The sequence below is a fragment of the Malaclemys terrapin genome, chromosome 3, assembly GCF_027887155.1.
Source record: "Malaclemys terrapin pileata isolate rMalTer1 chromosome 3, rMalTer1.hap1, whole genome shotgun sequence".
Classification (NCBI taxonomy): domain Eukaryota; kingdom Metazoa; phylum Chordata; order Testudines; family Emydidae; genus Malaclemys; species Malaclemys terrapin.
This window is the reverse complement of record NC_071507.1, coordinates 5686224-5697722: the sequence shown is the minus strand read 5'-3', so window position 1 is coordinate 5697722 and position 11499 is coordinate 5686224. Positions and strand designations below refer to the sequence as shown.

The 11499-nt window shown below is 39.4% G+C and overlaps 1 protein-coding gene across 2 annotated transcripts in view; it reads right to left on the bottom strand.

Moving 5' to 3' along the window:
• Positions 1 to 5066: 5066 nt before the first annotated feature.
• The window catches only part of RALGAPA2 (Ral GTPase activating protein catalytic subunit alpha 2), a 271768-nt gene continuing 265335 nt past the window's right edge, over positions 5067 to 11499 (bottom strand). The window contains exon 39 of one of the 2 annotated variants that reach the window (XM_054021951.1): positions 5067 to 7613. In XM_054021951.1, coding sequence (XP_053877926.1) covers positions 7501 to 7613 — 113 coding nt within the window. In that variant the 3' untranslated portion in view covers positions 5067 to 7500. The remainder of the gene's footprint in view (positions 7614 to 11499) is intronic. The other variant, XM_054021952.1, reaches the window with a different exon arrangement.

Genomic DNA, 11499 nt, shown 5'->3' with positions numbered 1-11499 from the left:
CATTGAGGAGGTGGTTCGCTAACTGCCCTTTGAAAATTTCCCTCAACATGTATCAAATTATTTTTTTTACAAATTAAGGTCCCTGTCCTGCAAACACTCGTGTGTGAGTAGCCCCACTGAACTCAGTGGGACTACTCGTGTACAGTCACTCACGTGTGAAAAAAGTGTGCACAGCATCTGGGCCTTCATCTCCATCAGTGCTGGAGAAAACAAACGTTTTACACAGTCTCTCAATTCTGGAGTATCTTTCAATTATTTTAAACCTTTTCTGATTGTCCTTAGAAACTGGGCTCTGGTACAGCTGTCTCAGCTTGCCAGCCCTTGTCTGTAAGAAGAGCTGATTCCCAATTGCTTACAAGGCAGCAAATAATCATAAAACTATTATTTCCTAAGACAGACTTCAAAGGTGGGGGCCTGAAGTTAGTCACCTATATCCATATTTTAGTACTCTAAATCAGTGGCCTGATTTTCAGAGGCTCTTATTGACTTCAATGAGAGCTTCTGGCTGGCAGCACTTTTGAACATCTCATTACACATTTAGGAGCCTAACTTTAGGCCTCCATTTTTTAAAAATCTTGGCCCAAAAGAACAGTATTTTTAACCGTAAAATGAATTTTAAAGACTTTGCTAACATTACAGCATAACAAACAGAACACATGTAACCCATTCTCGGCAGCTCAAACTAATTAACTCTCAGATCACACTAATCATTTTACAAACAAAATGACTTTAGAATTCATCTCTTGCTGTGTAGGATTAACTTTCCATTTCAGTATCAAAAGTTCACCCAAAGGCTATTTAAGAGAGAACTCTGTCACCCCCTCATCTCTCCAATATAGACAGTGTGGGGGTCCCTTTTCCCACCAACAAATACCCCTCTAATATTCCCGTTATGACTGAGAGAACTGACCCCCTTCATTTTCCTATGTAAACTCTCTGTAGAGTAGAAAATCGACATTAGAAACAGATCATTTTGAATGTTCATGTAAATCACTCTACAACAAGGCGTTATGAGGCTTAGAAGAGGAGGAACTCTCATTAAGCATTTCTTACACTGAATGGTACATAAATAATGTCTTTGGGGGTTGGTAATGGTCTGTAATTATTATTAGCAAAATGCTGCAAAAACCCCTTCAGAGGAAGCTGAAGATAATGCCATTGTTGCACAGCCTCTGCTGGTTCAAACCGTGCTAGAGGCTACGGCTGAGAATGCTTGCGAGGTTCAATACAGTGGGAGTGCTCTCATGAGGGCCTCACTTCTGCACTTATCCAAAGGGCCATTTCTTTGAAAATATTGATCAAATGTACTTACTACTGGCAGCTGAGTGCTGCAATGAATGCTCCTAAATATGATCCAGAGAAAGGATGCTGGTGGCAGCGCTGGGCTCTAAGTTCAGTAGTCAAAGATCCTTTGGAGGCGGCTAGGCTTACAGACAGCGGGTGGGGGCGGGAGTGGGGGGAATGAAAAAGGAGCGAATTTCAGTCTGAATTGCCTGCGTGCATCAAGGACACAGCCATCTGCGTGAATAAAAGATGTAACATTCCAATGAAGAATCAGTTTGATTATCTTGAGTACCCTGTCTCTGCTCAGTTCAGAACTCCTCACTCAGGCAAATCTCTCTCTGACATACGGATGGTTTGGGGTCTTGCTGAACATTTCACTTGAAGGCAATCCAAGAGCTATACAGCTTTGCCCAAATGGGGAGAGAGGCTTTGCTAATTGCAGCCCTTTGCATTTGTTCGGGAGCATTTTGGACTTTAAAGCATTATGTCAAAGATTATTACTTGATAAGGATCAAATCCTGTATTCCTAGTGAATACACCTTGCTCCCATGAGTTGTTCTTATCAAGTCTGATAGAGTGAATAGAGGGGACTCTCCTTGACTTTGATACGGTCTCACGAGGGATGACTCTGACCTTCCTTGTGTGAGAGTTGCATGACTCAGGCCCAAAACAATCTGAGAAACCAACTTTCTCAATCAAATTTTAAGGGGAGCAAAAGTTTGTAACTGGCCTATCCAGTGAAAGTCACCAATAGGGCTGTTTTCACTTTCTCCCAGAAATCATCCTAGGACATGTATTAAATGGCTTCAAGCGAGGCAGTGCCTAAGAAGCTAAATAATCTGGAACGTCGTTTCTGAACAATCACAGGGTGCGATTTGAGTCCCTCATTTGTGCACGGGATTACACAATGAGTGTGCATTGTGGAGCTTGTACCTTCTTCTTTCTTTCAAAGTCTTTTAAGGGCCAGACTGTGCTTTCTAAGCCATTAGCTACATTGGGAGACTGAGGAGCGGCTCCAGCATAGCATGAACTCCAGATGGAAATTCAACTGGGGCTCTGGGGAAGCACATGCTGCACTGACACATTGCCACTCTGTTTAAAGGTGTAGCATGCACTGTGCTCCGTGCCAAGCCAGCATGGTTGCCGGGAGTGAGATGCTTTTACTCTTCCCCCTTTTGGGAAGTTAGTAGTGCTGTCAGCATGAGCTGGGCGCAGTGCCTGTGCTCTCCAATGGGATTATTCTTGGCCCCTGCCCAGGAGTGTAAGGGAAGGCAAGGCTGTTTGCATCGTCACATCTTTGGGCACCTGCACTTAGGTCTGGCTGTCACCTAGACCTTAGAGTAGTAAAGGATTTAGTGTGGTTCATGACATGTTGGAATTCAGTCTCAGAGGGGACAATTTATTTGCTGAAATTCCACTGTTTGACTTTCGTGAGGATGATCAACTGGGAAGATTGTTTGGTATGTTCAGAGACAAGAAAATTATAAAGCACAGCCATTTTCACGTCACCTGCTTCTGCACAGTTCCATATACTGGACATTACAGATGGGCCCAATAGGAGAACATATAAAAGACTGAAGCTTTTCCAGCACCTTTTCTAGTAAAAGCCACAGGAGCCGTGACTTTATAACCTGTGATAAAAGCAAAGCCACTATTGTGAAAATATCCATGTAACCCAGGGGTTCTTAAACTGGGGGTTGGGACCCCTCATGGGGGTCGTGAGGTTATTACAATGGGGGGTCGCAAGCTGTCAACCTCCACCCCAAACCCCGCTTGCCTCCAGCATTTATAATGGTGTTAAATATATTTAAAAGTGTGTTAAATTTTTTTACTGGTGACCCCTTTTACACAGCAAGCCTCTGAGTGCGACCCCCCCCCTAATAAATTAGAGACCCACTGAACTGTAACCAGTTGTATATTAGGAAAACAGACTCCCTTCCTAATAAGTGGAGACATTCAAATATTGTATCTTACTGGTTCCTGGAGGCATTTTTAAAAGACTCACAATTTTCCTGCTTTACTAGTACAGAGGGTACAAAATTGCCCCTTCACTATGAAGAATGCCTCATTTTGAAGGAGGGAAGCTTCCTGAGTTTTCTAAAGATACCATGATTGTTCCCTCCATCATTAGAATACAAGCATTTACAAAAGAAATATTACGAAAGCACAATTAACTTATACTATATGACTACCCTTACACTTTGGGGAAGGTATCTACCCAACACATATGAAGGTATATCTAGGTGAATAAAAATTCCTGGATGTCTTGTTCTTGTAAATTATCTTACTGACAACTGAATGGTTAGATATATCCACTACCACACCTGAGCCAAATGGAGTTGCACTATGGTAATAAGGTCTTGCATCACAACAGCACACACTTCTGGAGTATTTTATTTCCCTAGTTAAGGGTACTATGAAGCAAACAGTCAAGAGCACTGGAGTAGGAGAGAATTTTCAGCCACAGCTGTTGTAGAGTTTGATCCAACACAAACTGAAAAAATATCTTTAGTCTCATGATTTTAAAAAAGGTGACCCCCCCAAAGTTTTACAAACTATTTTTAGACACTACTATTATTGTCACTGTATGGAAGGATTAATTGGAGGTCTTCTAATGTCATCAGATACTGAAGATGTTCTGGAGATTTCCCTTGAATATTGAAATGAGTGTATTTGTAACATTAGTTTTAAAATTTCTAGGAAACCCTACGGCAATACAAATACTGTTATGATGAGGGGCAGGGAGTGAACTGTCCTTAGATTAAATTAAATCTAGTTGTTGGTGTTTTATTATGCCAAGTGGAACCTGAACCAGGCAAGTATGTTGCTGGGTAGCCAAATAGTTTTCACTGATAAAAGCTAAACAAACAAAAACTTCCATCTGTCAGAAACCAGCTCATTCGTAAAGTACAATATACTCTTCAAAAATGGGCCCGATCATCCTGTCAGGTGACTTCTCAAGGACCTGCATATGCAGATGTGATGGAACAGTCTGGTCCCTTGTACTTTTATGGATTAGCAGTGTACTTGTCTGTCTGAAGCCTACAATGGGCCAAATTCAGCAGTGGCTTAAGAATGGTGTAAGCGGGACAAAAAAAAAGGTATAACTCTTTGGTGTCCAATTTATCCTCCCACATCCTACCTTACACCCCCACGTTAGGGGTTCTTCCTGGTATACAGCCTATTCTGCTGCTCAGCTTCAGTTACATGAATGCCAGATCAGTGTCAGCTACATTGTTTTACCACCTACACCAGATATGGTGCGGATAAGGAAATGACCATATTCATACAATGCATTAAAATCTGCATTTATTATTGCAATATTGGAAATAAAATCCATTGCCACAGGATCAATGTACCTTGTTTTAACCTGGTATCTAAACAAAGGGCCAGAGTAGCTGTATATATCACAAAGATACATTTAACATATTTTTAATCAGAATTATGCAGTGAACTGAGATTTAATTGATTTCTGAGGAGTTAAGAAAAGGGTGTACTATTTGTTTTATACTACCAAAACCCTTGGATTCTAATTTTCCTTTTTTAAAAAAGAAAATAAGTTATTTATATAACAGGGAAATAATAATTCTGCACTTTCATTCTTCCCTGCATTAGAGATTGGTATTGTTTTAGAACGAAAGATTTTGTCTCCTTCAGAAAAATGCTCTTTGAGCTACTCCATGTGGTGTGTATTTGACACACATTTTACTGGGTAACTAAGCACAGTCATGGCCTCCTTACCCAACAGTGATTAAAATGAAAACACATTAGATAATGCAATACACATTTTTTTGTAACTTTATAGACAAACAATCAGGAAGACGCAAAGAACAAGATTTGAACAGAAAGTCAAATGGCAGTCTGAAATGTTAGCAATTAATTATGCCCTGTGCCAGGAGGCTGGCTGCATTTACCTGTACATGCTAGCTAGTGTAGTCTATGTACTAACAACACAAGCAACAATTTCTAGTTTCTGCTCTGGATAATGAGTGCATCCAATTTTAATTTTTCCTGGTAAATTGGTTGCCACTAGAACCAAATAAACTATTACATAAAGTCAGTAACAAAATGCCAAGCTATAACTTAATATTACTGTAAAGATTTATCAAATAGCATTCATTATTTACAGAGAATAAGCACAGATCACTGTCAACGTGAAAATAAACATTCACTTAATGTATACACAGAAACTGAGTGCAACAACAAAAAGTCCAAATAATAATGGCTACCCATTGGTGCATTTAGCTTCACTTAAAGTAGCTCCCCTTCAGTTCAGGTAAGAAGTCACATTAAGTTTTTCAGGTGTGCATCCAGCTTAACAAACACAAACAAACAGAGACTATGTTAACTAGACCTGAGGAAGATTAGGAAGGTTACAGGGGTATGATACAAAAATCAGGCATATATACTAACACTAGTAGCCAAAATGTCAAAAAACAAACTTATGGTAACATTAGGTGTCTGACAACTACTCCCTGTCCCTCCACCAAACAAAAAAAGGGTCAGGAAATTCAGTTTTGAAACTCCACCCATTTCATACCCTGTTGTTCCTAGGTATTACAGCATTATTATATGGAAAATCAACATCTGTTTAGAGACCTTTGCAATACAGAGTCATAATGGATGATAGAATTTCAGCCTTAAATCTAAATTCCCTACCTTCTATTAAGTGTTTAAGTGGTTACAGTATGTGTCTCTTATTTTCCTTGCTTTTATGGTAATATTAATTTTCTAAAAGTACAAAACATTCCCCTTAATTCCTCAAACCCACTATTCACTGAAACTGTACTGATTTTTTTTTATATCCAAAACATTTGCACAATATGCAGATCACCAAAAGAACACAATGTAATGTGTCCTTGGAAGGTTATTACAACATCTAGGACTAATTAGGGATACTTTAATTTGCAGATTATTGCCGTGTTGATGTACTATGTCAGTGTGGCTACCCAGGATGTGAACTGGCTCCCAGTTATACAAATCTGGGTGAAAAGTAGTTATTGCAAATGTGCAATATTCGCTTTTCTAAATGAAATCACTGGGCATTTTATTTTTCCACACAAACAGAAAAAAGGTGATTAGCTCACATTATGCATTAATCACATGCAACATTTCATATGACAAAATGACCCTATGTCCAAGATAGTGCTGCAAAAGAAGATTTCTATAAAAAAATAAATGGACAGATATAAATTAAATGGTTTGAACCAAATTGTACACGTTAACATCTAACCTGTATTACATGTTATGGTATAAGTATGAATCTTTGTTAATAGATACCAATAATGCCAAAACTGCAAACCCTTATGTTTAGCAGCATTGGCATGTGATGGTTATAACAAACACTAAGAGAGAGACTGCAGGGGTCTTAAGTCTGCTCTCTGGTATGTTAATATGCAGCATCCCACAAAGGGTCCAATCCTGCGAGGGTCAGCGCAAGCTGAATTTCAGGATTTTAGTAAATGTATGGGGACATGCACCCTTGAATAAAAGGGGAAGATTAAGCTAAGTGACTTTAATCCAGGTCTTGGTGATTTATGCAATTGGCAGCACTTTCCTAGATTACAAATAAATTACCTAAACCAGCTATTTGATACTTACGTTTTTTATGCACAAAAACTGTACTGGGGTATCAATTCAAAACAGAAAAGGAAGGGAGCACTTGATGACATACTGAAAAGCACCCAAGTCATTCACCCACACGTAAGAGAAAAAGTCCAACACATGTTTAATTAAATGAAAACTTGTTTTCCATTTAGACAAAATTTGCTAATATACACACAAGTGTTAAACTATAATTGGAATGATTAAACGATCAACACAATGAAAGTAAATTAAATAACTGGTTTCAATACTTGCTTTGCATCCCCTTCCTGTGACAGCTGTACTTGCATCTACAGATTTTAAGGGAAAATAAGTGAGTTACCCCACATCAGTTAAATGCTTCACACATTGAAAAAGATCCAGTTTTGACATAGTTATTTCGGTGACAACAATAATCATGTGTAATGCATGATGGGTAAATCAAGTGATAGCTGTCCATCAATAATTTAAGTTTTGCAACATAAGGGAAGTTACTTCCTTATGTGCTCATCCAAAGCACGTAGCAATGTTCTATTGATACAGTAAATGATTTTATTCTGGTTTTGTTTTTCAGATTCCCTCGAATGGGCTTCCCCTTCCAAAGTGCTTTAATCTGAAGATTTGCTGAGAGCACTAGCAGAGCGACGAGGTTTTCGTGGCAGGGGGTAGTGTTGGAGAGGTCTGCTCTGCTAACTGTATTCCTGTGGTTACGGTAAGATCAGCACTCGCACTCATAGCGAGACAGCCTGAAAAGCAAGTGGGCAAAGAAAATAAAGTATTATTAGAACAATAGAATGCGTCCAATGACAAAAGTGTTTCCTAAAATACAAAAAAGAAACCAAAATTCATCCCATACGACTCCACTGAATTGACCAGAGTTGCTCTAGGAATGTATTTGGCCCAAGGACCCTAAGGGTTAAGAAGAATGAGCTTCTCATACATGGTAAGGAGGCTGGTATTGGCTGTTTCCAGAGAAGGTATCAAAGGGCTAGGTTGTGACTTGGACTAAGTGCCCAGGCAGGGGAGTACAAACCTTCTTCACACCCCTCTGCAGGCTACCCAGACCGTGAGACAGAGTGCAGGAATGAGTGCCAGCTCCTCCCCCACCTCAGAGCAGGTGTGTGGGTAGGGGTGGAGAAGCGAGTAGAGTCTTGGCTCCACTCTCTCAATGTGCTGGGCAGTTCAGCAGAGCTGGCACAGAGGGTGTTATAATTTACTGGTGCCCCCTGAAGCAAGGAGGAAGCAGGGAAGGAACTGAGAGAGACTCAGAGGAGTATTTCTGGGTCACAGTGTCTCTGGGGTCTACTCCTAGGTTGGTGCTTAAAAGTACAATATAGCTCTAAATCTCCCTCTTGCACATGTATTATTAAAGGTGCTAGTCTTTGTTTTTTGTTTCACTGAATGGCTCTGCAGTATTTAATTTCTCTGTTTCTGAAGACTGAAAATTAGTTTCCTTTGTATTAATATTTCTGATCATACAACAGTAAGGTGCCTTAACTGCTGATGCTGAAGAGAAAAAAAGCAACATTTTTTAAACAATTCCACTAAGGAAGCAGTAAACGAAATCACCATAATTTCTGTTGTATTTAAGAAGGTTATTTAAGAACTTTATGCAAAGCTTAGCAAATCCCTGTTGGCTACCATATAGTCCACATGTATTTACATATTGTTATTTTACACATTTAAGTTACAACTCATTTATTCCCAAAAGGTGATTACAACTAGAGGTCAGGACTAAATAGTTTGTCTGAATGAGAACAGATGAGGACACAGCTATTAAACTCAAAGGTAAATGAATAATATTAAAGCATGTGTGCAACTCTTGTCTTTCCCCGGTGCAATTATAATCATGCTCTGAGGAATACAAAAATGCATGCTGCAACACAGTTCTGTTGTTGCTACTGTCGTTTTGACTTGTCCCAGGACATTTCTGTAAGCGTGAATGCCATTTCATCAGCTCTCTCCTGGTACAATATTTTTAAACAATGGTATAGTTCTCCCTGTAAATCCTCAATACAAATATTTTTATTAGAGATGGGACTGAAGCAAAGCCCCTTATCCAAACACCTCCAAACCTCTGGGGATGGAGGAGGAAGATTCAGAATCCAAACTCAAACCTAGATCTAAATTTCACAGTTAGCCTCTATGTCTATAAAGGGCTGAGCAGCCACAAACTTCAGACCTAGAGCTACGTTTTGCAGCGTAAGCCCATTTCTAATTTATCTACATACTCTCTTTTCAGATTGCTCCTGTACCTGGATTTAATTTACTTGTGTTAAGATAACGTTTTACATGTTTATAGCACCTTGCATCCTGAATGATCCCAAAATGTTTCAAATACTGTGCACAAACACCACCACTGAAATGCATCCGCTACTGAATTACATCTGCAGTGGAGGCTGGCAACCAATTGGTTGAATAGCACGCTATACAACAGCAGCAGGAGGGAAATAATTGGCCCAGAAACCATGGGGTAAACCGTGCCCTTATGAAAACTGTCAGGAAATCTTTCCTATCCAAGAAAAGAAGACAGGACATCAGTTTGTAATGTCTTAACTGGAAGATCCTCATGTAGTAAACTGCATGATATTCCATTTACCTTGGAAGGACAAAGGACTAAGTTGAGTCTGCTGAGATTTGAACATGTGGTTCTAGGTATTTTAAACCTGATGCTTAGGGCCACTAAACTACCTCATCCCATCCCTTCTTGTAGTGACCATAAAACTAATGAGCCAGACTCCCTTGCATGCCATGGATGCGTAAAGGAGCTGTAAACCCAGTCTAATGGGTGTTTTGCTTTGCTGGAGCAGTGGAAAGCAGACTCAGCGCACTGGTGAACCTAGCCCAGTATGTTTCTAAACTAAAGCATTTTCATTTGAATAATTCTTTCCTGATGCCTGACAGAAGGGACCCATTCTAATGACTGCAGCTGGCATTCTAACCATGACTCCACGGCTTTAGTTCCTCCCTGAAGGGGTTAAGATACTTTACAGAAAGTATATTTCATAAAATTATAAGTTTAGCAGATTCTCACAAATCAATTACACAAAAAGCAACTCCCAGTGGTGTAGCTGCAAGCAATCCTGGGTTGTCTTCTGAGTGCTTCTGGAAATTCAGCTGCACCACTGTGAGCTAGACGCCTGTATTAATCTTACTTCTTCCTAGAAGCAGTCTGGAAATGCAACAGTATAGACAGTGTCTCAGTTTATTTCCTTACTGTAAGGTTTAAAACACAGCACTCATGACAACAGTGAAACTTGTATTCATTAAATGCAACTATGTTAATAAATATCATTGTAATGCATGAAAAAACCAAAGAACGGACAATTTAGTTGCTGTTAATCTGAAAGCATTTACTGTGCATTTGAAATTCTTAAATTACTTAATAAACCTGATACTCACATTTCAAATTATACTTTTTACTTACCAGTTTTATATTTTAAGTCAACTGTTTCGAGCAGAAAAAAAACACTTCCAAATAAGTGAAAAATGTGATTTAATATGCAAAGACATTTTCTGTGAAAAATATGGACCTATTAGTTTTGGCTTAGAACTGGAAAATTGCTGTGTTTTCCCTAAGAAAGAAAGTGCGGGGGGGGGGGGGGGGGGGAGGGAGGGTGGTGCTGTATTTTACATTCCTGCAGCTAAGCAGAATGGCAGATGGTCAAAATAATACAATTTTCACCAAATGGACAAGCTCAAGCAATATTCATGCAAGCTCTCAATACAGCTCCTGCGCATATGAAAAGCAGTGCAGTTCAAACAGTGTGTAAGAAGGCATAGCCACACCTAAGCATTTAGAATCATCCACAACATTCCTTTAGCCTTTAGAGTTTGTACATTCCATCAGTCAAAACTTTCTTCTGGCAAGTCCTTAACTATGCAATCAACCTTGAAGCTCCCTCTAAACCGTCTTGATTGATAGGTAGACAGCAGCTGCAGAATGAGCAAGTAATAACCACAAAAGATAAAGGCTTTCATACAAATATTATAATTCCACTTGCAAGCTGTCTGGCACGAACTCAAATTACTTGGCCTTCTCTCGCAATGGAAGCTTGGAACTTTATTCAGATAACACACTCTAGCCCACTTAACTATGCACCAGTTTAGTGAAAGGAAACAGGACAATACCCACATATGTAAAAATAAATAATACATTAATGTAAAGGTTACAATGAGATTTCAAGATTTTCCAACAGCCCAAAGGAGGTTTATCTAAATTTATATTCTAAATTTGGGGGTGGGGGGGGGGTGGGGGGAAATAGGCAGCACAAAAGTTTTAACTCATCAAAGCAATTATAAAAATGGACTGGTAAAAAAGGTCCATCACTAAATATTAGAGTCTGAGATTCTGATTCACAGATGGCTCCGTTTTCGCCCTCTCAAATACACAATTCAAACACAAACACCTACCAAAAGATACTCTAAGCCTAAAATCCTCATTTCGGGTAACGTAAAACAATCAATCATTTATAAGCATGGAACACTTTTTAGATGATCCAATGTGGGTTATAAATACCCGTTCATCTATCCATTGAGCTTCTAGTTTGACAGGTTATTATTTAAAGGCGCTTGGGTTGCATCCATCTGTGAATCAGGATTCAAGGAGTTAATTCAGTGCTTCAAGCCTCT